This window comes from Lepisosteus platostomus, chromosome 1 (assembly GCF_059453375.1).
Source record: "Lepisosteus platostomus isolate fLepPlt1 chromosome 1, fLepPlt1.hap1, whole genome shotgun sequence".
In the NCBI taxonomy this organism is placed as follows: domain Eukaryota; kingdom Metazoa; phylum Chordata; class Actinopteri; order Semionotiformes; family Lepisosteidae; genus Lepisosteus; species Lepisosteus platostomus.
In genome coordinates this window covers 64,899,825-64,925,512 of record NC_142611.1, presented here as the reverse complement: position 1 = coordinate 64,925,512, position 25,688 = coordinate 64,899,825, and the positions used below count along the sequence as shown (strand labels likewise).

General features: G+C 47.7%; 2 protein-coding genes and 1 long non-coding RNA gene across 3 annotated transcripts in view; 2 read left to right on the top strand and 1 right to left on the bottom strand.

Moving 5' to 3' along the window:
- hoxc4a (homeobox C4a) overlaps positions 1-8,264 on the top strand; it is an 84,957-nt gene extending 76,693 nt beyond the window's left edge. The window contains exon 6 of the mRNA XM_088633564.1: positions 8,129-8,264. Coding sequence (XP_088489690.1) covers positions 8,129-8,159 — 31 coding nt within the window. The 3' untranslated portion in view covers positions 8,160-8,264. The remainder of the gene's footprint in view (positions 1-8,128) is intronic.
- A 137-nt stretch (positions 8,265-8,401) lies between these two features.
- Positions 8,402-20,558, top strand: LOC148678455 (homeobox protein Hox-D3a-like). Its single transcript, XM_088633561.1, has 2 exons — positions 8,402-8,849; positions 17,486-20,558. Exons 1-2 carry the CDS (start codon positions 8,402-8,404, stop codon positions 18,238-18,240), a joined length of 1,203 nt encoding a protein of 400 aa, XP_088489687.1. The 3' UTR covers positions 18,241-20,558.
- A 1,639-nt stretch (positions 20,559-22,197) lies between these two features.
- Positions 22,198-24,748, bottom strand: LOC148678454 (uncharacterized). The gene is made up of 2 exons (XR_015939174.1): positions 22,770-24,748; positions 22,198-22,397 (listed from the first exon to the last, which is right to left on the bottom strand). It is a non-coding gene; the product is annotated as an uncharacterized LOC148678454 (long non-coding RNA).
- Positions 24,749-25,688: the final 940 nt, after the last annotated feature.

Genomic DNA, 25,688 nt, shown 5'->3' with positions numbered 1-25,688 from the left:
CCGTGAACGACCGAATAATCGGTTTGCAGAAACCCGTGCACCTAGTAAATAACAATGGAATAATAATAATAATAATAATAATAATAATAATAATAAAAGGCGTCCCTCTGACCATTTTTAACATGGATTGAAAGAACGGAAGAAGAAGAAGCAAATCTCGGCTCCTCAGTCTAAAAACCGGCGCTGTCCTCCGTCACGTGACAGGGCAATTTCTCCCCCCTCAGCTTCAAATCATTTTCTTGGCGGAACTTCATTCTGTTTCCCCGAACAGCGGAGCCCCGGCGCCACGGGGCCGGTGGGCGCCGCAGCGAGGTCAGAGCTGGAGCCAAAGATGTTCTGAAATCGGCCTGCTTGAGGTGCCCTCGAGCCGCCGGCCACAGAAAAAGGCCGCTGCTACCGAGCTGGGTTGCCGCTCGCGAGCTGGGATGGGGGGGTCGAGTTTGTGCCCCCAGTGCCAACGCAGTCCCGCACCCTCTGTGACTGAATGTTCGCACGTGCGGCGGTTCGGTCCGTAGAGATCCGCCTGTTGTCTGAGCTCGCGGGGACCGGGGGGTGATTTTTGTTTTTCCTCGCGAAATCGAGTTTCACGTGCGCTCGAGGAATTGCTGGTGACAGACAAGCCAGGGAGAGACCAGACCAAACCGACGAGATAGATGCTATTTCCAAAAAGAAACACATTTACATTTGTTTTCAGAAACCACTTTTTGTCCGCTTTATAGGACTTATATTGTGTTCGCAGAGCTCATCTATCATTCCCTACTGCTGTTGCCCACAGGCCTTTCCTAGCTCTGAAGAGCCAGGTTACCTACATGGAAGGTCTAATACATTTATACATTCATGGAATGAGTCGTAGTCCATGAATCCAGAACACTGCCCGGGAGTGTCAGAGAAAGTATTTCGTTTAGAATGGAATCTGCGCCCTCCAGTCACAGCCAAGGTGGAAAACAAATCGATTTAACAGAAGCAGGGCAATCAGGCGGCAGCCTTACTGCCCAATTAGTGGCGAGAAACAAAACACAAAAATTCGATTTAAATTCGAAATAGTTCACGAAATCGTTGTGGGTTGAGTACGAACTGTACAGTTCGCTACAAATAAACAACATAGAAGCACTAAAAATAGACAACAAAAAAAGAAACACCATATCAATCGAAAGGACCCTAGAAATGATGCATATTCTACCACTTTGTAAAATAAAACATTTGAATTTTGCAAAAGACAACTGTGTGCGCGGGGCTGGGGGAGTTATGCGGTTAACACAATTAGTTCTCTGTGGCTCGTCCATAAGAGAATAAAACGAACACAACTCAAACTGTGGATGCGACGTTTTATTAAAAAAGAAACATAAATGAAAGCTTGGTATCAGCGGCCTGCAGACTTCAGTTGTGTTGTACTGGGAGTGTAATTTTTTCACATAGTATACTAAAATGACAAATATAATAGTTAATAATAATAATGATTATTACTATTAAGTATTAGTATTGTTGTTGTCTTTTTTGTTGTTGCGGTTGTTATTATTGTTGTTGGAAGTCGCTGGTATTGTTTATCGACGCAAATGTACTCGCTGTAGGAAATTAAAACCTGGGATGGATTTGCAAGGAACTGGATTCGATCGTACAAAAATAAGCATCCCCGATACATTTGTAAAAAAAAATAAACAATCTGTTGTGTACTTTGCAACTCCGCAGATTGCGCCAGGCCCACACGCGGGAGGAAGATAAGAGCGAGGCCGTGATTTATAGCAGCATCGGGAGAGCTGCAGAGCTGGCGAGGCGCAGTCGTCTTTAATTACACAGTACACACGCTGGGAGTGAAGCGAGCTGGGCCGGCAGATCCCCTCGACATTCTCAGACACGACAGCTCAATTTCTGTAGGACGTCAGCCGTCACTAGAACAACTTTTGCACTAAAGTTCGATTGGCGCGCATCTGAAAGAAATTAGGTTAGACTTGCATGCATATTAAGCACTATCATTTGGTTGATATGCGTGACTGTAAATGAACGTTTCGCGCATGTAACTGTATCTGCACTGTGTGTCTTTGCTGATAGATTCATATTGTATTTCCCTGTAAATTATCAATCAACTACAATGGACTCAAGGTATCGTACAGTATTATTACAGAATGCCACCCCTGCTGCACGTTGTCATGGGCGTCCATTCAGGAAAAGAATTGCACAGTTAAAAAACAGTTATAAATAAAATAGTTAACTATATAAATCGTTCCTATAACTATTCATAGTAATAAATTAAAATAAGATACTAAATAAACAAAGCCCAAATTTAAAAAGACCAAAAGGGAGATAACAGCTTTAATGTGGTTTTTTAAAATATATATACAGCATTACATTAATAAATTAATTCTGAGATTTGAATCAGAGAAACAGTAACAAACAAAAAAAGTGAAGAAGTGAATGTCAATCCTTAATTTTCTCAGGACTCTCAGGAATATTATATATAGGGTTCACACGTGAGATATAAGGGAATAGCAGTTAAGTGAGGAATAGTTTTATTACCTCAAAAAGCAAGACCGGAATTTACAACCCAGTTTAATCACCACAACGGGGCTTTTAAATGACACTTGAAATGAAAGGATACTGTAACATAAAAATTAAACTTGTTATAATCACAGCAATAATAAAACTCACAAACGTATTTGACATATTTTACAAACCCTTGAGGAAAACTTCTTTTTTTTTAATACGGGGCATGCATTTTCAAAACTCGAGTAGCATAAAAAAACAACAACAAAAAATTAAATCATCATCATTAGAAACAGAAATATGTTGACTCCCCTCGCGGGCCTTTTACCTTGAATGTGAAACCCACTCAAAAGAGTGGCGCGTTACACCGACAGAAACACAGCAGGAGTATGTGGCCACAATTCACTTGCTCCGGGTTCCCTTCGGTTCCGAGCTCAACGGGCATTTGTTCTATAACGTTTCCGCTCAAAACAGACTAATACAAAAAAAAAACCACCAAGATATCACGTTCTTCGGCTTTGGTTTTTAAGGTCTTCTTTCCTGATTTCTTCTCAGCCAGTTAAAATCTTCTAACCCCGCTGAGTTGAAAGTTTGGGAACAGTTTGACCTCCCCCCCACACCACACACACACACATTTTTATCTTGTATTAAGGAAGAAGCAATAGCTCATCAACCAGCTCGGACTGCAAAATGTAACACTGATATTCACGTGTATTGAATGCATGCACATAGAAAGTCACTTCTTCACAGCTTCCTAGTTACACTTTAACCACGGGGACATACAACAGCCCGACGCCTGCTGCACTGCCCGGAGGGGGGGGGGGGGCAGAAGTTGCCGACTCGCGAGAATTTTCCTCCCACACTCGTTCTGAAGCCTCTCCCCGCGCGCTGCGACTCGAGAGCTTTTCTTTAACTCCGCGTTGTTTACAGCAATCGAAGGCAATGAAGTCATAAATCTTCGCCGGGCTGCGCAGAGACAGCTCCATTTGTATGCATCGTTCCAGCCTGCGATTCCAGATCCCTCTTCCCCATTAGCGTCCTTCCGTGGGCTACGCCCGCTCCTCTCTCCCGTCTCCCAGTCCCCCCCTCCCTCTTTCCTGGGAAAACACGACCCGAGTCTTGAAAACTCTCGGAAGAGACGCTGCGCCCGCGAAGCAGCCGAGAATGGACCGAGCTGGACCATGCAGTCGGCTTAATATGGATATGAATTTACCGGTCACCGGGAAACTGAATGTGTTTTGTGTGTTTTCTTGTGTTTGGCCCGCTGATTCTTAATTTACTTTATTTTACAGAAGCACTTGCACCGCCTCCCCCATTAATAAAGCACATTCGTTTAGAGAAGACGGTATGAGCTGAACAGGCTCGGGACGAGCACTAGAGACCTAAGTATTTAAAAAAATAACTTTTGAAATCGCATGAGAGCAGAAAACATCACGCCAATGGCTGTGAGATCAGAAGATTTTTCTGAAGATGGGACAGACGTTTGAGCGGAGGGTGAAGATTCTGGCACGAGGATGGGGGTTGGCGTTGGTGCGTGTCGCAATTTTAGGAGATAATTTTCTGCTACATCCATGCTAACATCTCGCCATCCCCCCCTCCCCACTCCACTTCACTCCCTATTTTTATTTTCTGTCGGGATCCAGTTACAGCGTCAATTTCCTCTAATCAATGCAAAAAAAAAATCCTTCTTGATTACATCTCGATTTATGACGCCCCTTACGTCCGCAAACCACCGCAGACACCCCCTCTTAACGACCACTAAACGATAATAATCTCAGATGGAATAAAAAAAAATCTGCTGCCCCCCCCCTCGCGAGGGAAAACGGAAAACGGAAAACAACACTGTGCTACAGCAGCTCGAGACCGGACTCGGTACTCGCCCAGCCTCGCGCAGCCCCCCGAGCTATGTAGCCTTCGGCTTCGAAATATATATATTTTCAAAGATTATTTTAATTTCCAGTCTGCCACACCCACACGGCAAACGAGGCGTCGGGTTAACTTTTTTTCTCTCCTCTTTTTTTATTTATTTATCCGTGCGTGCGGTTGCGGCTGCGGCCGGCTCGAGAGCACATTGTCAGTCGGTGTCCCTCCCAAACCCTCCGAAAGGCTCGAAGGTAAGCGCGTGAGAGAGCCGGCCTGACGCCGCGAGCGAGCAGCGCGCTTTCGCGGAAGAAAAGGGGGAAAATGATTTATTGCCACTATCTCGGTTCAACCAGAGTTCACGGGGAGCCGCCTGGCACTGCGGAGAGGCTAAAAGACGGTCTTGCTCCAGTAGTCTGACGATCAAGAAATTCTTTTTCAATTTCAGGGCAGGCCATCGACAGAGAGGGAGAGAGAGAGAGTATGGAGGAGAGTGGAGGGATGAACAATATTTTTTTATGGCTCTAAAATATCACATTTAGCGGTGAATGAGTTCGTGGGAATGGTTAGGATTGTGTAACTGAGAATATGTAAGTGCTTCGAAATTCAACCGCAAAAGCATCTGGTTTATTATTATTATTATTAATATTATTATTATGTTGTTGTTGTTGTTGTTAAAGTCGTGTGCGCATACAAGTAAATCGTTGCACTTTTAAGGATTGATAATTATTAATTATTTTTATTTTCACGTATTCGATTTGCCTGGGTTCATACCTGTGCTATTTTTATCCAGAATGCCCTATATATCGAGGCTGACCTAGTGCACGGCTCTCTGTCGAACAGGATGGTGCACCCCGTGGATCACAAGTGTGTGCCGATGTTGTTGAATTGCGTGCTCCTGAGGTTTGCGGTCGCTCCTAGAAATCCTGTGGCTGTCGAGGGAGCCTCCCCTGCCCCGAGCCCGGGTTTTAAGAGCAGAATGAAAACGAGGGGGAGAAATGACCCGCAACACAGACGAGAACAAAGATGAATCAGATTTATGACCCCCCAAAACCCCCGGCGCGATGGAAACGAGCTTTAAAGCTCAAATCGTTGTGTTTTCCAGAGCGCGTGGCTGCAGCGAACGAACACTAAACCAATTTGTCCATTTGTGTATTTACTTATTTTACTTAACTAATAACTATTTATTTGTTTTCATTGCGCACTCGAGTGGAGCGATTTTTCATGTAAATGGCGCCCGGTGCAGGGCTGAAGCAGCACTTGTAATATGCATACTGAATACTTCAATTTGACAAGTCTTGTGACAGCGACGCACTGAACTCTAAATAACAAATCGCTTTTAAAGCAAGATTGATTTCGAAAGTACAATCGGACCGAGTTAAGGAACGACTGCTTTCTTAATAACCCAAAAGATGGCTATAATGAATCGTTTCTGTTACAGAGATTGTTGTGTGAGCCTTATTCGCAAAGAAATCAAATGCAGTGCATAACACAATGTGATTGCAGTTGAGGAATGTGTGTGTGTGTATTTATACACTCATGCACACAAGCTGTGTTTTGAATCGTTCCAAGCATTGACTGTGGCTGATACTTCTTCCGCCGTAGAAACACTTAACAGTGATCAGGGGGTTGCTCTGGATCCTGTTGTACAGGACCGCAAAACGCCACATGTTTCTGATCCGATGGGCTCCTGGCAGAAACCTGCGTCTCCTGTTTCAGTTTTCCGTCGTGGCGCTCATGATGAACGAGCGGGAGTGTCGTGTTAGTTCGGCTTAGACCCAGGTGGTTTTACAGCCCGACGGTAACGAAAACAATACGAAAAAAAAAACAATTAAAAAAATAGCGCAAATTGGCATCCAGTGGGGAATTAACGCGTGGAATTGTGTGCATTCAATTCTAAAGCAATTAATCTCAAGCGTAGGCCTCTCTATATGCGTACGCCTGTAGATAATTCGTTTCCATTGTGCAAGTATTTTTGGAAAGGGGTGGTCTGTGCTCGCGATGTCGATAATTCCTCCTGGTTTTTCACAGGAAGAAAGTGCTGTGCCCGGTGAAACTGACACACTTTAATGACTGCGTTTCAGTCGAAGGCTTTAGGCATTTGCCCCGCTCTCTCGGAGGCCGGGAGTCTGCTTGGATTTCCGCTACACCTTGCGCTGCAAGGCGAGATGCCGGGAAGGTAAATTAAATGGAGATTATATCTGGAGAGGAGGCAGGGTCGAGTCGGGTTTGCATTCTTGTGCGCTCCATCCATCATGTCGGGAGACTCCGGGCAGTTCTGGCTACCGCACAGCCGCGGCTGAGAGAGAGAGAGAGGGGGGGGGGGGGTCTGGAGAGGAGTTTTGCCTGAGTTTTAAAGAGAGCAAATCCGCCAAAATGTTATGGCATTAAACCGTTTTTGTTCTGTTTTTTTTTTTTACCTGGGATTCAAAGGCGTTAATTTAATTCCCTCCAGTGAGGGATCCAGACGCACGTGGTGTGTGTGTGTGCGAGAGAGAGAGAGAGATCGTGCTCGCTTGGTATGTCTGAGGTGTTTTTGTGTTTGTTTTCTGAAAGTTGCTTGTTTTTTTTATTTGCTAGGAGATCGAACCTGCCCACCTCCCGTTTGTCGGTCGTTGGCTCGCTAAAACGTCCTGGCCTCTCGCCATCGAAAGCCAGTGCATCGAGTCTTTAGTACATATATTATTTTACATGTGCCCGTTAAATATGACGTAAAGATTGTACATTGTCGATGTCAAGACATCCCGGCTGCTAGAAAAAGCAGTTCAGATTACCGGGGGAGTCCTGCGTTTCTTTGGGCTGCTGGTGTCGGACGCGGGTTTTATACAAACTTCTCTTCTTTGTCTGCCCATTGTTGGAAGGAGTTGCTGGAATTTGTCTATCAGGCGAGAAGAAGGGGAAAAAAGCTTAATATTTATTTTTATTAAAACTGCTAGTTCTGAATTTAAATTACCCCCCACCCACCCCCTCAATGCAGGAAGACTGTAGTTAAAATGGCCTTCACAGCGATTTTTAATGTAAAAAATTCGATAGGGCTCTGAAGTAGGGGTAGGTTCTTTTGTGTCCTTCGCACTGTCTGTGCATAGTAATGATTTTCGTTTCCTCTTTGTTCAACCCCACCCTGTGTTTCCTATAAAATCGTTTCGTTTTGAAATACATTTCCTCCTCCGTCTAATAGGTTACACCTCACTCTTAAAAACGTTTGCGTCATTTTTTAATTCAAAAATCCGTAATTTCAGAAACGGGCTTGGAACAAAGAGGGCGAGAGACAAAGCCCGGGAGTTTAACGCGCTGTGCTGTAATTACATCTTATCACAACTGGACAAATTGCCCCGTTAACTTCGTTTAAAGTAGTTGATAAGGGCTCAGCGAGAAATCATCTATCCTTGACGCCCCACGCGTAAAATTATTGGGGACGAAATCTGGAGGATGTTTTAAAATAATCCCGAGATCCGTGTGCTTTAATCCTCAGGCTTTTGCTGCGAACGCGGGATGTTTGAAAAACTTTATAAATCGCGGAGCCTGGACAAAACAAACAGATTGGAGAAGACCTTGTAATAAAAATAACCTACCACTTTTCGTGCGTGCTTAAAACTGGCCCTTTTAAAGTCCAAGGCTATCCTTTCGGTGTCGTCTCGGCGGTTTTGTGAGCCCAGACAAACAAGTAGGCAGGTGTAACGTCAGATGCCCGTCTCCTATTAATTTCTCCCCCAAGTTGAGCTCTCGCAGTACCCAAGCTCGTGATTTTTTTTCTCTTTTTATTCTTATGTAATCGGGTGTTTGTGTGCAGGTTAGAGAGGCTGGCGTGCCCGGTGGAGTGAACGCTGAGGAAGAGCTCTCCATCAGCTTCGCTCGGCGCGCGCCCTGGAACTCCGGCAGCCCCGATCATTGGAGCGCAGAGCCACGTGACCGCGGGAGTTCGCTTGCCCGGCATGTTAAAGGCGTCAGGTCTCCAGCGAGGAAGAAGAAAATAAAATAAATAAATAAATCTTCGGGCGTTGGAAGAAGTAGGTACCCGCAGAGAAGGGAGGGGGGTCACAGCCTTTAAAAAAAAAAAAACGACATGCAAAAGGCGCTGTACTACGAAAATGCAGGCCCTTTCTTGGAATACTCGTGCCAAGACCCCACTGCGTTGGGATTCCAGCAACTGTATTCAACTCCCGCGGAGTATCAGTCCCTGACCTACTACTTGCCCGAAGACAACTCGCCATGTGACCCCGGCAGCGACCCCGAGCACAGCGCGGCCCCCAGCGGCTGCCGCGTCCCCGACTTGCCCGAGACCCCTCTCCGCCACCCTCCGCTCACCCCTTCGCCGGACTCCAGCACCACCTCGGCCCAGAGGAGCCCGTGCAGAAGCGCCTCGAACCCGCCCGACCGCAGCCCTGGCGCAGACAAAGCCCGAATCGCCAGCACCTCTTCCTCCAGCACTCATTTGCCCAAACAAATCTTCCCCTGGATGGGAGAGAGGCGCCAGACGTCCAAACAGAAGCACCCCAGTTCCGCTGTATCAGGTAAGGACACGTTCCTGCTGCTGTGTTTCTTCACTCGCCGAAACACCGATAAAATCATTTATTTCTATAAATATGCACTCGATTGGAGTTTTTTCTATTAATACGCACCCGACATTTTTCATACATATAATTGTATTGTTCCACGTTTGGTCGGTGGCCATATGAAATTGATATGGGGAGCTTTTGATTTTTTTTTTGCCTTATTTCCAGCATTTACCCTTTCTTTTTGAGAAACAGTTCGTTTCCACCTCATGCTTATGCAGTGTTCTGATAACATGAATATTTTCATTATTTGTTGAGCGTTGTCTGGAGCAAGCGACCACCGGCCCCTGGTTAACTCCAGCTCTGTGTCTGCCACACTCCAAAGTGCCAATGACAGATATCGATGAATCTGAAGATTTGAAAAATGGCATTTGCAAAGGTCTCACGCAGTGTGCCGCTTTCTGAGGGCGAATTAAAGGAGGATTTTTAAAGACTACCAGAGAGACGTGTCAGTAGAGGCAGAAATTTAGTTTTGTCTAATTTTTCTCGTTTATTTTTAACTTTCTTCGTGATTCCCCGTCGCAGGGTCAGGCAAGGAGCTAGTCGCTTGGGAAAGACCACCACGTGTGAGATCTAGAGTCAGCAAATTACGAACAAAAGGGCTATTAAATACATTACAATATTAAGGATTCAAATGATTCATCTGCGAATTTTCGAATTATTTATTGTTTCTTTGGTTTAATAAAACTTGCTGTACCCGATTTTTTATTATAAGTAATAATAGTATTAATAATAATAATATTAATAATAACAACATCAATAATAATAATAACAACAACAACAACATCAATAATAATAATTTTACCGTCTCTTTTCCGCCATTTCACGTGTTTCCTAAACAGTACAAGTGAACTTAAATATCAGACCTTAAGAAAAAGGCAAATAAACCAATTCAGAATAAAATAGTGCCTTAAAAACCACACCAGTCCGCCGAGTAAGAATTTCATTGTTTAATCGGGGAAAATACTACGAGTCAGAGAACTGGCAAGCTGAACAAGCACATTTCCCGAAAGAGAATACCCACGCCGCTGTCCGTGCTCCCTGAAATCTGGGTTTGAAAACCAAAACGACAACAATTAAAACTTTTTTTAAAGGAATTAGTTTCTTTCGAATTATTTCTCATACTGATAATGAAAATGATAATAATAATAATAATAATAATAATAATAATAATAATAAAATATTATAATCGAGTGTTTCAAAACCACCTTATTATCCTGAAATCGAAAAGCATGGGATAAACAGCGACTTTTCCTGCCTTTTCCTGCTTTTAATCTGTTCGTCTGGACGCGGTGCAAATAAACGTCGCGTCACACAACTAAGAATAAGAAAGACTGGTTACAAAAATATGAAATCCGTCCGTGTTGACTTGGTTGGGATGCGGATGGACGTGATTTTGGCCTTTATCTTTTATTTCATCCTTTCGCGCTGTCTGGTTAATCGTTTAAATTATACTTTGGGGGGGGGGGGGGGGGGAATCCGCCTTCGTGCTAATAAGTCAGAGAGGAGAAAGTTAATTTGGCAATTAACGCCTGGGGTGAGAACGCACGCCAGTCATTTTTCATGTTCGTTGCTGTAATACTTTCCCCGACATGATGCGCGATATAAACACGAGGAAACGTTCTCAGCTGCGGCGTCTCGCCGGCGGATGATGTTTTCTGCTCGGAAAAGTAACATTACTGGCGGAGAGCGCTGGTGCCCCAGGGGACGGGATCATGGTGGGCCAAAGTTTAAGAGCTGCGTGGAAAATCCACATTTTCTGCGCGAAAGCTGTAAAATATATCATTTAATTTGAAGGGCGCTGAGAATGTTGCCGCCTGACGGTCGCAGCTGAGGGCTCCGACACAGGAAATGAGTGAGACACCATAGCCAAGGAGCAGGACCTGCAGTCCTGAGTGAGGCACCGGAATCCCTTGGGATCTTAATATCCTAAATCCCTGGAAAATCTCCACTTTAAAATGGCATTTTTCTGAATTTTCTCATTTTCTTCTCGGGGGCGTTCTTTAGCTGGTGACAGGGTGTCACAGTGGTCAGCATGGCTGCCTTGCAGCGCTGGGGTCATGGGCCCAATTCCTGGGGTGCTGTCTGTGTGGAGTTTGTATGTTTCTCGGGGTTTTTTGAAATGGGTTTCCTCCCAGTCCAAATATAGGCTGGCTAGTTAACTGGATTCTGGGAAAACGGGCCCTGGTATGTTTCTGTGTGTGTGCCTTGCAATGGACTGGCATCCCATCCATGGGTGTACCTCTCCTTGTTCCCATTGCATGCTGGGGTAGGCTCCGGCCCCCCCCGCGACCCTGCATTATAGCAGAGTGAAGCAGTTACAGCGTGAATGGAAAGTGTTCTGTAACACGCACATCAGGTGGAAGTCCATGGGGATGTCCTCATGCCAACACCTCCAGCCTGCTCCATCCCAGAACTTCATGGGATCAAGCACCTGGAATACTTGAGACTGGTCCTGCCGGTTGTCAATTAAACAATTAAGAAACTGGTTGGAGCTCACAGGAGCGGACTGGAAGGGTCTCTTTCAAATGACCCTGGTTTGGTATGGACGGGGGAGGGGGGGGGGGGGTTGTGGGGACCACAATCCGGCTGTATTTGTACATTTCTGTAAAAAACGTCCCCACCTCCAGACTGCAGGCTCTGGGTCCCTGTAAATCGAACCAGGGATATACAACTTAATTGGGTCTTTCGAACATTTGTGCCAGATGAAGAACTGTTTAATGCTGAAGAAGATGCAGAAGGTCTGCAGAACCCTGCACACCAGGGATTAAAATCCCTTCTTTTAGAGACCTCAGAACCTGTAGAGCTCCAAATCAGCTTTATCATGACAAGTTAAGATCCACGTTCATCGGTGTAGTTTGAAGGACCTCGGAAACACAAATCCCTGTGATTTTATAGTGCCCCACCTTGCAAAGGGTCCCAGAAAAGTCTTTACATACAGGAGGAGACTCAGTTCACCCAGTATTGAAGTGGAGCCCCAAATGAGTGATAGAGCAGCCCCACTGCACAGCAGATCAGGGGAGGAGAGAGAAACGTATTCTCCAGGAAGATTAAGGGGGAGCTGTAGGGAGCTCAGACTGTACAAGTGTAGAATTTAGCCGGCTGGTGTTAGACATTAATAAAACACCAATCATAACTATGTCTTTTGTCAAAGAAGACAAAAAACACTCAGCTCTGAAGGTGCCTGCTGTGTCTGACGGCAACACACACAGCCTGTTTAACAAACAGCTCCTGGTGGATCTCCGAAATAGTTTCACCGACTGAAGAGAAGTAACCTTCATATTTAGACAGACATTATAACATCAGCCCAGGGCCAAAATTGCAGCCAGTCAGTTGTAAGAGTGATCTCCAGCTCTGATGCTGTAGAGTCTCAAGTCCCCCAGCCTCTAAATACATCTTCAGTGGGCAGCTGAAGATCTAGATGCCTAAAGATGGTGATTGGGTTAATTAAGGAATTGGGAATTGGTTTGGAATTAAACTCTCCAAAAGTTCTTTTTGGAGAGGATGAAAGCCTTCCTCCCCAACAGAAAACAACAGTTGGTGCCAAATCACCTTCTGTGTTATCCCTAAAGGTACCCCTGAAACTCAGGTGTCTTGTCAAGCTATTTCGAAACCTCTCCTTCCCCTTCCTTCCGTGACTGAAGACTCCAGTTTGTCTCCCATCTGGGGAATTCAAGGCAAGGGGAGAACTTTTTTTTTCTTTGTCAAAACCTCTCATCTTTCACCTACACAGTTTCGACATGGACCTCTGTCAGTGTGGCTCTTGCAGTACTCCAGCGTACTCTCAAACACTCCGATATGCTCTCACATGCTCCAGGGCTTAGGAAGGAGCGAAGGGTGTGCGGTCCCTCCTCTGCACTGCGTACAAGTTCAAACCCGTAGGGTATTTCGCAGACAGTGTGTGCCACAGTGCCAGTACAGGGCAGTTCACATGATGAACACGTGAGTAAGGTGCCTTTGCTGACTTGGCAAAGCCATGCTAACTCAATTGCCTCTCAACAGACCACAGACTGACCCTATTATTCTTTTTTTAGTTTGTTCTGTTGTAAAATACGGGTTCCCTTCAGGAACACTGTCATGCAATCCACTTGTCACCTTCTATAGCCCCACGCACACAAGCTCCAGTATATATTCCATTTAGCACCGAGCAGAATGCTTTCCAGGTACCCCCTTTGCCCCATGTCCCCCTGCCCAGATGAGACCCAGGAAATATACCTCTTGGTTGCAGACTGCCCTGTGCAATACAGCGCACGTGTATTATCATTCGACTTCCCAGTTTGATTTGCTGGGCTGCCTCCAGGATGAGTTGTAATGGATGAGGGCCACTGGTCGTCTCTCCACAGCCGAACGAGATTCACATTCTGTCCAGTAGTGGTTTTCTCCCACGTGCTCTCCCCTCCCCACAGCCCCTACCACTGTTAACCAGGCACTCTAGATGTATGGTTAGAGTGAAGAGGAATGGAGGGGTATAGGGTTAAGGGTTGGATGAGGTGAGGACTGGGCTCAGACTTGGGGTTCAAGACAAGATGGGCTAATGTATATCTATGACTTCAACGTGGACAGAAACGCAGTGGCATGCAAACTGGTGGCACACCCAGGGAAGAGAGAGAGGATCTGCCTTCCCACCTAATTGAACACTACTGGATGATGAAAGGCGTTGAGCTTGTACAGGGAAAGACGCTCTGTGTCTCGTAGGCTGGCAGGGTTTTTGTCCTTTTCTTCTTCAGTGAGTGAGTGAAGCAGAGATTTTCCACATTCTGTATTGAATCTTGCATTACAGGAAATTATAGCTTCCTGGATTGCATTATTTTAAATGGCAGGATACTCACCACTAGGGCTTTTAATTTTGTGCCCCCCCGATCTGCATTATTCTACATATTAAACATGACCTATTTTCTAATATGGCACGGATGAATTAGTATGCGGTGAGCGGCTGACTGAAGGAAAGGGCCATTAGCGGATGTTTGGCGGAAACCGTGAATCAATAATAACGGGATGGTTGTGTTTGTGTGCATTTCGGAACTAATTGATTTATTATTGGTGGTAACAGGCAGCACCCCAGTCGGGATGAGCAACAAAACTAAGACAATTACACGTTCAGCCGAGAAGAACGGAGTGCACCAAAGAGTACGTTTAAATGTGCTCATGTACTCATGGCCTCCTAATAATCCCCCTCTATGAACTGGCTACGTTACTCTGCTCTCCTCCCCACTGAGAGCTGGTGTGTGGGGAGAGTACTGGCGCACTATGGCTGCCGTCGCATCATCCAGGTGGGGCTGCACACTGGTGGTGGTGGAGGGGAGTCCCCATTACCTGTAAAGCACTTTGAGTGGAGTGTCCAGAAAAGCGCTATATAAGTGTAAGCAGTTATTATTATTATTATTATTATTATTATTATTATTATTAAATAAAAGCTCACTTCAGCTGGAGCCGCGATCTGACAGACAAATCCTCAATACATACATAACCATTACAATGATTGCATATCATTCATATCGCATATATCATTATAATCATCAATTCAAAATAATCGTCAATAAAACAGTAAAGGCTCAGATGTTGGTCATCCTTTCAAGTTAATCTGCCGGTCACTGCGGACTGGTCCTGTTCGGGGCGTTAAGCGCGGTGGAGTTTGGGAGCGCTCTCCTCTCTGAACTGTCATCCCTCCCGTAACCTGCAGCTGCCTTGCAGGGGGTGATCTGTCTTGCCTTGCGAGTGGGATCCAGCAGCAGGCCCTCGCCCTGTGACGGCTGGGACACTGCCTGTCCGAGGCAGGGCGAGACAGCCCGCCAGTCTCCCCACCTTATTTCCTTCTCGGCTGACTTTGATCTCCAGCTCAGACGGGGGTACAGCCGGCAGCAGCCAAGCTGCGCACTTTAAACACGACAGACAGATTTTTTACTTTGCATCGGAGGGGAGGGGAGGGGGGGGTCTCGGCCACTCTCTTCAGGCAAGGCATTGGGCGGGGTCAACCACCCCTAAACTGAAAGGAGATGGGGGCTTGCTGGTCTGTGAAATCTCAGGCCTTTTCAGAGATGTCTGTGTGCATGCTGGTGGTGCCTGTGTGTGTGCGTATGAGCGAGTGTGTGTGTGTGTGGGGGGCGGCGGTTCTTATCTTTTCTCTGAAAGTAGCAGCACGATAACATGAAAGAGGGAGATTAGAGCCCTTAATTAGGTTTTGAATCCCTCTAGTTGACCTACACGTGCCGATGGGGTAAGGTGCTGGGGGGGGTCGGGGTTGACGAGGAGTGAGAGGCAAAAAGATAAGACGAGCTCCACGCTTCCCGCGACGTGCAGGTGGGTGAGGTGTTGGGTGGGACCGTCACACGTGCCCGTTGGCGAGAGAGAAGTGAAGGCTCTGACGCAGGGGCTCGCCCCATCATCTGCTAGAGGTGATCCTCCCGTGACTGGAGAGGGCCCGGGCTCAGGCGCGTGATGAGAGGGGAGTGTTGCCTGCAGACCTGCGGCTTGAGAGCTGCCGGCAGCTGTGCGTGTGTGTGGGCAACGGGACTGAAAAGAAAAAGAAGCGATGTCTAAATTTCAAAGGCCTGTCTGTGGCTGGAATGGCAGCATGGTGGCGCAGTGGTCCGCATTCATGCCCCGCGGCGCTGGGGCCCTGGGTTCAGCTCCTGCGGTGCTGTCTGTGTGGAGAGTGTTTGTCCTCCCTGTGTTGGCAGGGGTTTCCTCCCACAGTCCAGAGACACGCTAGTCTGGAAAACTGGCCCTGTTTGTGCAGGGTGTATCCTGCCTTGTGCCCGCTGCCTGCCAGGGTAGACTCCAGCTCCCTTGTGACTGCGAATTGGCAGAAGTGGTTAGAAAATGGAAGCATATAATAATAATAATAATAATAAACTTTATTTTATATAGCGCCTTTAAAGGTGGCTTCTCAAAGCGCTTTACAGGATGACAATAACAATAAATAAGAAGACTACAACAATAAATAAGACAATTTCACAAGACAGGACGCAATTATAATTGCAACAATACAACAATAACAATAGAGGAGACCGTGGAAGGTGGTACTAAGAAGAGCAGAGGGGTGAAGAATGGAACCAGTTAAGTAAAGGCTTTTCTGAAGAAGAAGGTTTTGAGTCTGGATTTGAAGGAGTTTAGAGAAGGTGACTCTCTAATATCCTTGGGCAAAGAGTTCCAGAGCTTGGGGGCATAGCAGGAGAAGGCCCTGTCGCCCATACAATGTAGACAGGCTTGGGGGACAGTAAGGAGGGCAGAAATTGAAGAGCGGAGGTTGCGAGGTGGGGAGTAGGGCGATAAAAGTTCAGACAGGTATTGAGGTGCCAAGCCATGTAAAGCCTTGTATCCGTAGCTGACAGAACCTGCTCACTCCCCCTCACCACCACACGCAGTAAAAGGTCAAGACTCGACGTTCATCTCATTTCCAAACGGAATTTAATAAAACGAATCCCGGTTCCATTCAGCCACGTTGTTTATGGCCTTTCTATTTCTTCCACACCGTTTTCTGATTGTGCAGGAATGGTGGGCATGTACCGCATTAGAGAGATGAAGCTGTTCTGGATCTGAGGATCAATCAACCAATTGATCGGTTCCTTTGTGTGGCTGGGTGAAAAAAAAACTGCTTCTCATTTTACAATTGTGACCTGGCTTTGAAGTCAATAATCCAACTGCATTTGTTACACTAACGCAGAGAGGAGAGCTGGGTGTTCAGGGCTGGTCAGTTTGCCAGCTAGTTGTTTTGCAATGGGTAACAGATGGACAGGTGTAGGAGCTGATGTCAGCCAGGTGACCTTCACTCTGATGTCTCTCCGAGAAAACGGAAGGCCGCCGACATGTATGTTGCCTGGGAAGCTGATGGAGAAAATGTATTAAAACTACAAAGCCTAAAATGCTGCGCACATTCGCTGAAGACTTATGGCTTTAGTTTAACACAGGAGACAGGCAATTAAATTGCAATAGAAAACCGGAGCAGCTCTTATAGATTTAAATTGGATTTTTTAAAAAAAAAAAGGCTTCAGTAAATGTATCCAAAATGCATTGGGATTTGGCGCAGGAGTGTGAAACAATGTATTTTTTCAATCCTTGATATGCAGTTTCCTGTCTTCTTCTCTAAGCCTCAGTCTGTGTTGCTAATGGCTGTTAAAAATATCCAAATATCCCCCACGTGCAGCAGTCAGCCATTGTCCAGTAATCCAGTCTGCTTCCGGATATTTGTACTACGTGCACAGCCGATCGCGTCTGATAGGACGAGCACAAGGAGATGGAGTTTGTGTTGAAAGTGTTGACATCAGTCGTCTCTTTTCCTCTGCATCTTGGTTCACTGCTTCCCGAATGAAGGTTTGTTTTCAGTCCAGATCAGGCTTGGTTTTGAAATACTGCGAAATACAGAAGCTATTCCAAACAGTGCGTCATTTCCAGACGCACACAGCGCACTGAGCGCCATGCCTCTTGTTGTTCCTACAGCATGATGTTTTACGCACAGAGTGAGCTAGGTTGCAGCTGAATGCATGTCTGATCAGCGACTGCAGAGGTGCTCTCTAGCCCCCCCCGTACCTGTGTCTTGTCCGCACTCACACACACATGTGCTTCTTTGCCTGTCTGTCCATCTGTGTGTCGCCTAGGGGAGTCGGCCAGCAGCGGGGAGACCAGCCCCCCAGGGGGTGCGTCCAAGCGCGCCCGCACAGCCTACACCAACGTGCAGCTGGTGGAGCTGGAGAAGGAGTTCCACTTCAACCGCTACCTGTGCCGGCCCCGGCGCCTGGAGATGGCCGCCCTGCTCAACCTGTCCGAGCGGCAGATCAAGATCTGGTTCCAGAACCGCCGCATGAAGTACAAGAAGGACCACAAGGGCCGGGCGGGGCTGGGCTCCCCCCTCGGGGGGCTGTCCCCCAGCCGCAGCCCCCCGCCGGGCTCCTCGTTCTCGGGCGAGCTGGGCTACGAGGCGCCCCTCTCTCAGCCCTACGGCAAGGCGGCCCCCGGCAGCAGCGTCTACGGCCTGGCCGCCTACTCCGCGCCCCCCTACGAGTGCCCCCCGCCCGCGGCGCAGAAGCGGTACGCCGCGACCTCGCTGGCGCAGGAGTACGAGCAGCTCTGCGTGCCGGGGGACAGCGGCTACGGCAACCCCAGCTCCGGATACTCGGGGGCCGGCTTCGCCGAGCCCCACGCCCCCGCCCTGCTGTCCTCCCACCCGCCGTCCCAGCTCTTCCACCTCCCCCACCCCTCCTCCGCCAGCATGGACTACTCCTGCCCCGCCTCCAGCCCCGCCAGGCACGGCCTGGGCCCCTGCGACCCCAACCCCTCCTACACCGAGCTCAGCTCGCACTGCTGCACCGCTCAGGACATCGCTCAGGAGCCGCCCACTCTCACACACCTGTAAGGGCCGGCCTCGGCGGTCGCCCCTCTCTCCCCCCCTCTCCCTCTCCAGACTTGAATCCCTCTCTGACTCAGGTGGCGGACGCGCAGGTCTCAGCTGGACAGGGCGAGGTCACGGCGGGCTGGTACGCCCCCCCGTCCTCCCGCCGCCCCGCAGGACACACCTGACCGACGAGCTCTCCAGCCCCCAGCCCCCAGCCGGCTCTCGGCGCTGGGGCGATTCGATCACCGCTGGCTCTGCTCCCCGAAACCCCGGCTCCCCGCCTCGGTGGCACTCGCCGCAGGGCCGCAGACACGGAAGCACAAGCGAAACCGCAGCCTTCTCACCGTGCCTGACCTGCCTGGCCAGGGCAGCGGCCAGCTCTTGGCTCTCTAGTCCGCCAGGAAAGCGACTTCAGCAGAAGAGAAGGAGAGCTTGTAGACCACTTACTCTCCAGTCCCCCCCCAACACACACACACACACACACTCCCAGTACCCAGGTCCCTCCTTCAGCCCCCTTGTGTCTCAGACACATCCCTTAAAAACAGCTCTCTCTTCATGAGGATCTGCAACACTTCTGGCATTTCCGAACTGAGCAAATCTAATGAGCTTACATAGACACATCTACTGAGCACCGGAAAGAAACTTTTGTACTCACAAAATTACAAAACGTTTGTCTTTCTGTAGCACGAGCACTGACGTTTTATTAAACAGGGCCCAGGTCAAATTCATGATGCTGTTGAACGCGTGTCATCAGCATCCTCGCAACACACCCGCAGAAAGAGTCGTGCGTTCGGTGTCATGGGCTCCCATGCGGGAGCTGCTCATTTGTGCAGGAAGTGCAGGTCTGTCTCTGCAGTTCGGAAGGGAGATCTTCTCCTGTAAGAGGGACACAGCCAGTTGGCCGTTTTAACTAGAACATGCAACTTTTCGCCTGCAAGTCCGTTCTTCACTCTGGACTGGTGGGCCACGGAAATAGAAGCACATTAGACACCCAGCTGGATGATCGACTTGTCATGTTGCATTTGCGCTCCTGTCATCAGATCTTTACTGGACGCAGAACAGGAGCAGCTGACGCTTTCTGCACTGCCTTTGAATGAAATTCATCTTCCATTTCAACAGCCCTTCCCTTTGATGGTCACAACTAAAGCTCTTGAGCCTATTTGAGCTCAAGTGTCCTCTCCTCAGGCTGTGACTGCAGATTCGAACCTCCCACCCTCATGTAACTAATACACACACTATGTGTGGACACTGGGCAGGGGTGATGAGCTGCCTTTTTTCAAAGGCTACAGTACAAAAGCGACAACGATGATGTTAGCAGCCTCTTACCTCTTCGGTATGACCGTGCATCGCTTGAAGAGAATTAAGGCCCCGTTGTAACACTTCCTGTGGAACTCAAGACTCAGTGGAGTTCGCGATTGACCCTCCTTCGTGCACAGCAGTATGATCAGCCGTTGTGATTGCCCGGGGGATCAATTCGCATCACAGGGCTGCGTCTAGAGGTGCTCATCCAGGGTTCTCCCCAACCCCTTCCTGGCAGCCGGGATTTGCTTTGTCATCTAACGGATCTTGAACCGTCTCAGCACCGACCCCCAAGAGCTGCCCAACACCTCTCACAGGCTCCTCTTGCAAACTCCCGACTCAAAAACTCAGGTCAGGTGTCCGTCGCGCTCGCCGCGGGGAGAGGACAGATCTGCACAAGATGGCGAAAACGGCACCTGGAGGTTGGAAATGCCTCAGGCTCCCATCGTTATGTGAGAGCGAAATGCATCCGAAAACTGTATCACTCCAGCTGCTCTCTCATCCTCCAATATCCCGTCAGTATTATCCTGTTATTACCTCTGTATTTAAGCTCTGTAAAGAAATGCATGTGGAATATTTATTGGTCGTCATTTATTGAACATTACCTAAGCCATGAATACTGAAATTATCAGGGTAAGCAAAAAAGAAAATACACAGGGTTTCTTATGCATATTTGTATTTCCTTTGAAAACAAAGTCAAGGATTTTTCAAGGATTTAAATGGAAACAATTACGGGTGATTATTCTTTTGTTTTTGTATTTTGCTGTTCATTTCCTGCTTGTTAAATTGTCTCTTTACTTTTAATATTACCCCTACCACCCCTGCTCTCGAGCGCCCCCTAGAGTGTAATTTTTCAATTCTATTTGTATTTATGTAAAATAAATTATATGTTCATACCGAATAATCCCTTCCCCTTTTTTGTAACTTTTGAGGTGATTAAAGTTCTTATGTAGAAAACATATATTTATAAGATTTAGCTACAGCTGTACACACCTTTTGTTTAATTTTCAATTGTAGTATTAAAATATGCAAATGAATAACGTGCAGTGCTGCGTCATTCATCACAATCATCAACCGCAAGGATAAGCGGTCTTTGTTAAATGAGAGGGTTCTGTAAACACAGTTATCTAGCAGACAGTTTAAGAAGAAAGTATGTTCATCTAGAGGATTAGGTTGCTAGTGATTAATTAATTGGAGGATCTTGGCCCACAAAGTATCAGTGTCTGCAGTAACAAGACTGTGCACCTTGTTCCCAGGCACTCACCTACAACTCTTGGTGTAAAGCTATGTCACATTATTTTTATTCCAAAAACCCTTCCCGTGATTGTCCCCAGCTCCTTGTTTCACTCTGGACCCTGAAGCAGTCAAAGCTGGTGTTGGAAAAGGATATGACGCAATTTGTTGTTTGCTTTTTAAGAACTTCTGTCAGTGATTGATGACTTCACTGGGGGAGGGGTGTTCTGGTATTGAGTGATGCGTTGCTTTGAAGACAATTCCCAAGCATTTTGTAGGAAACTTGAGAAGTAAAGGGGCTGTTGGGGAAACATTTAAGTGCCCGCAGAGCGAAACAGCGACTCAGAAACTGGATCACTGGGCTAGGCGGGGCTGTGCTGCAATCACTTACAAACTCTCCGCCCCCCCCCTGTGCCGAGACAGAAGAACCACCCTAATCCCAGCAGAGCAGGTGCGCAGGGGCCTTGTGTGACATGGGCGTACAGGGGACGACCACACTGGAACACCAGGCAGAGGACTTAATTTTATATAGCATCTTTAAAGGTAGCATTTCAAAGCGCTTTGCAGTAGGCGTGAAAAAAAATAAGAAAAGAGAACTGTCAACCAGGATAGCAAATTAGAGAATAAGCACCTCTAAAGAACATGAGTGGTTAGAGATGCAGCACAAGATACAAGGTCATTAGAAAAAGGAGCTGACACAGACACTAATTAAGTAAAAGCCTTTCTGAAAAGAAAAGGTTTTGAGTCTGGATTTAAATGCAATCAGGGAAGGTGACTCTCTCATATCCCTGGGGATAGATTTCCAGAGCTTTGGGGCGCAGCGAGAGATGGCCCTGTCACCCACAGAATAAAAACGAGCTTGGAGGACATCCAGAAGGCCAGAGTGAGATGAACAAAGGTTGCAAGGTGGGGAGTAGACAGATAATAAATCAAAATTTAGCGTCTTATAGGGGCCCAAGTGAAGACATGACATGTATAAGAGCAGCAGAAATACGGTAACAAACTTAAATAATGGTGTGTGTGAGGGTCTGCCCAAAGTGCTTGAATATACAGGTCATTGAGCAGAAGAGAACAGCAGCATGTCTCTGCACCTGATCACACGGATCCCAACAACAACCCAGTGACTCCTCTCTGAGCTCACAGGTGGCATCATGGCTGGAGAAGCTTGAGCAGAGGCTGCACCAAGCTAAACAGCTCAGTCCAGCTCGGAAACACGCCTGCTGCTGAACTGAGGTTAGATTTTCCTCCACGGCTTCTAAGTTGGACTCCCTGTGACTGTCCAGTTCCTCTGCGTGTTGATGAAGCTCCGTATGGACACTCGCAGGCAAAGAGCTCTGCTTCAACCAAACAAAACCCCGAGATATTAAGGTACTCGTGTCCTTCACTTGGTTCTGTGCTGCAGCCGGACACAATCAGACATAGATAGACGCAGAAAAAACATTCAGCTTGGTTGCAAAACCATTTTATTTTTTTAGCCCAGTCATCCATAAATCATTCTGCGCATTTCTGTAGCTTGAGTGCAGAGTGTTTCACTACAGGAGGGGGCCCACGTCTCCCCCAGTGTAGAGCAGCCCCACTGCACAGTGGCTCAGGGCAGGAGAGAGGCACTGCTCAGGGCACTGCTGCTCCAGGGGGTGAAGGAGGAGCTGGAGGGAGAACAGACTGTGCAGGAGCAGAGTGGGGTTTGTCCAGGACACTGGCAGGCAGGTGGAGGCTCAGTGTGTTGAAAGAACACAGCGGTTTAGGGGCCGGAGAGAGACACTGCTTCTTCAGGGAAAATACCGGGGAACTGCAGCTGAGCTGGGACACGGCGTTAACACCCTAACTCTTACCGCATTCTGGGGTCCTTAATGACCCAGACGCACTGCATTTGCGTCCCGATTTGAAAGTAGATTCTATCCATAATGTAGATCCAAAAAGCCCATAGCTCAGAGCCCGGTGACCGATCTCAGACTCAGCCGGCTGAGCCCAGACCGGGGGGAGGGAGGGGCGGCTCCGACAGGTGAGGCGACACTCACCCGCTCGCTCCTGCCCGAGTCCGGCGCGCCGGCTGACGTCAGACAGGCGCTCCGTGCTGAAGCAGGGCCTGGTGCTCTCTCGGCGCAGGCGGTGTCAACTGCTCCGCGGGAGGAGAGAAGCGTTCAGTCCGGGGAGCTCTGCTGGTTGCTGGTTGACGGATGGCTCCTTAAAGGACAGTTCTGCCTTGGCAAGGCAGGGGAAAGAGAGACCGTGCTGCCCAGTGAAGACCGAGAGGGAAAATAAGGGCGACTGTGTATATTTCTGTTACACGTGACACTCTGCTCGGAGGTGGGCCTCGCCAGCCTCCCCCCTCCCTCCGCCTCCTCCCTTCCTCTTCCCGACATCAATCATCCGGACAGGGCGCGCTTCGGAGTGGTCCAACCCCTCGCGCGCATTCAGCACTTTCCAGGCTGTACAGCCGCCCCCCCCCTCTCCTCCTCCACGGGTGGACCCCGGAGTGGCCGACTCGGGTTAGGTGTCTCCCTCTTACAGCTGTCTGGTCTGGCCCTGAATATCCTGAACGCAGATTATGATTTCGTAGGAATGATAGTCTCGACTCCTGTATCTGAATCATGACGACAAGCACTGTTGTTTCAATGCATCTGGAGAATTCCCTTACTCCCGCTGTAGCACCGTGTGCACTATTCTTCCTTCCTGCTTTCTTCATAGGAGCAAGTACAGGTTAATTTCATGCTGAAACGTTGTGTTTCCTTTCTTCTCCTTTCAGCATGGAATAAACCTTCACTTATTCCTTTGCTGCCTACGCGTGCTGACGCAGCTCCCTACCTGAACTAACCGCTTTCTTCATATCCGAGGACTGAAGCTGCCCTAAGAAGCATAGTAGTGTTCCGTGTTTTCAGGGGGGGCTTTTGAACTTCTAGATATGTCGACGAAATTTAATTTATTTTGATTCTAACAAAATAACTTATTTCTTATCAAAGGAAAGTGTGGAGTCGTATTGTCTAAGTTGCATATCTGGAAAGTACCGTTCAGAGGCCTGGTTCTTTTTAAATTATTATCGATATGATAATCAGCTTTGGTGTTTTTTGACTCGTTCTTTTTAGACCTTTTAATCATTTGTATTGGGTACGTACACTTAATAAACCACAGCGGCGAGGCTTCCTCAGTTTGAGCCCGGCGGGCAACATTCCGACTCCGGCGCGCAAGCTCTCTGCAGGCGGACTGTCTGCTCTGATGTTTCAGGGGACGGGAAAACGGGCTTCAGCAGAAAGGAGAATCGCCTCACTTTCTACACATCACGCCAGGTTTGACACTCACGACCGAGTCCAGTCGCAGGATCCACCCGGTACGGCGATTCGGAAGCGACAGAGAACTGTATTGAAATACCAGATGGCCTTATCTGGGATTTAGACGAGGGAGATGGAACAGGCAGAGACGGGGTTTGACGTGCTGTTTGTCGGGTTTTATTTACTTCCAACGTCTGTGAAGACATCGACATCGTGCGCTTCTGCACCTCTGGACGGAACTCCAGCCTGCCGCCTCTCTCTCTCTCCCCCCCTCCTCTCCAGCCGCAACCTACTAATGTTAATGGAGCTCTCCTCCCCTGCCTGATTCTCACTCGCTCTTCAAAAAAAAAAAAGGCGCAGCTAATTTTAAACGAATTACAGCCCCATTCCCGGAATTAAATCAAAGCTTTCGGGCTAACTCGATTTGCGAAGCCGCTGGCACGAGAACCGCTCGCGCTCATGCTGCCGCGCGGCTGGCGCGGGGAAATTGCGAGTGTGCAAGAGCCCAGGAAAACAGTGGGCCTCTTTTCCTGCCCACGCACGGCGAGAGAAAGAAAAAAATAATGCACAACCCCCCTCGCAAACATGCACACCTCCTCCCCTCCAGAACCACCCCTTGTGCACACTGCCCACTCACGCAGCTTGCGCGCAGGCAAATCTGCAACTTCAAGTCATTCCCATTGAGAGCTGCACAAGACCTATATACACAAGCCTGCCTCGTCAGCAGGACTGCTCAGAGCCTCCGCCGGAGCTTTAAATAGGACACAAAAGAACGTGTTAAATTTTTCTGCTGCTTCAGTGCCTAGTCCATTATCTTTGAGCTGAGTGATCAATTGCACTGTTTTGTTGTTTCTGATTTACAAAAAAAAACAGCTCGAACCGGATTTTGACACCCCCCGATGCAAGAGCTAACGAAATCTTCTGATGTTTTGGATTTATGCATCATAGGAATGTTCCCATTGTGTTTGTAACCACGAAAGAAATAGGAACAAAATGCCTTTTAACACTTGCAAAGCTATACTGCACTGCTATTAGCATAAATTAATTGTATTAATATTGCTAAACCGTAATAGCAGAACTAAAATGATTAATTTGTGCTTGTGCTGGTTTTGGGGTTGAGGGGAGTCCCCATTACCTGTAAAGCGCTTTGAGTGGAGTGTCCAGAAAAGCGCTATATAAGTGTAAGCAATTATTATTAATTATTATTATTAATAGCAGCTAGAACAACACTGTTATTAATAACGAGAATGGCCTCCCAGATGTAGTGGAGGGTAGTGGTTAACTTACACTAGACATTGCTTGAGGTTTTCTTCCTATTCTGCAATATCTGAGGGTTTCAAGCACCAGAGGTGGCAAGAAGGTATTTTTGTGGAGTTGTTAATGTTATGTTTGGAGATCATGTTTTTAACATTATCTGGAGTTGCCATGTTCACATGGCTATAGTATTTCTGTGCTGCGTTCTAGGTTTTGTACAACGTTGCTCAGCTTTGTTTGGGTAGCTCATGTGTGCTCCTATGCACTGCTCCTGTGGTATGCAGTGAAATAACACACAGTATAGGTGCGATGAAACTGTTCCACGTCATGTCTGAGTTTATGAATAGGTCTACTGGGATGAGTGCATTTCACCCGCCCCCTAAATATCACACCCCGAAACCTAAAGGAAATGTAAGC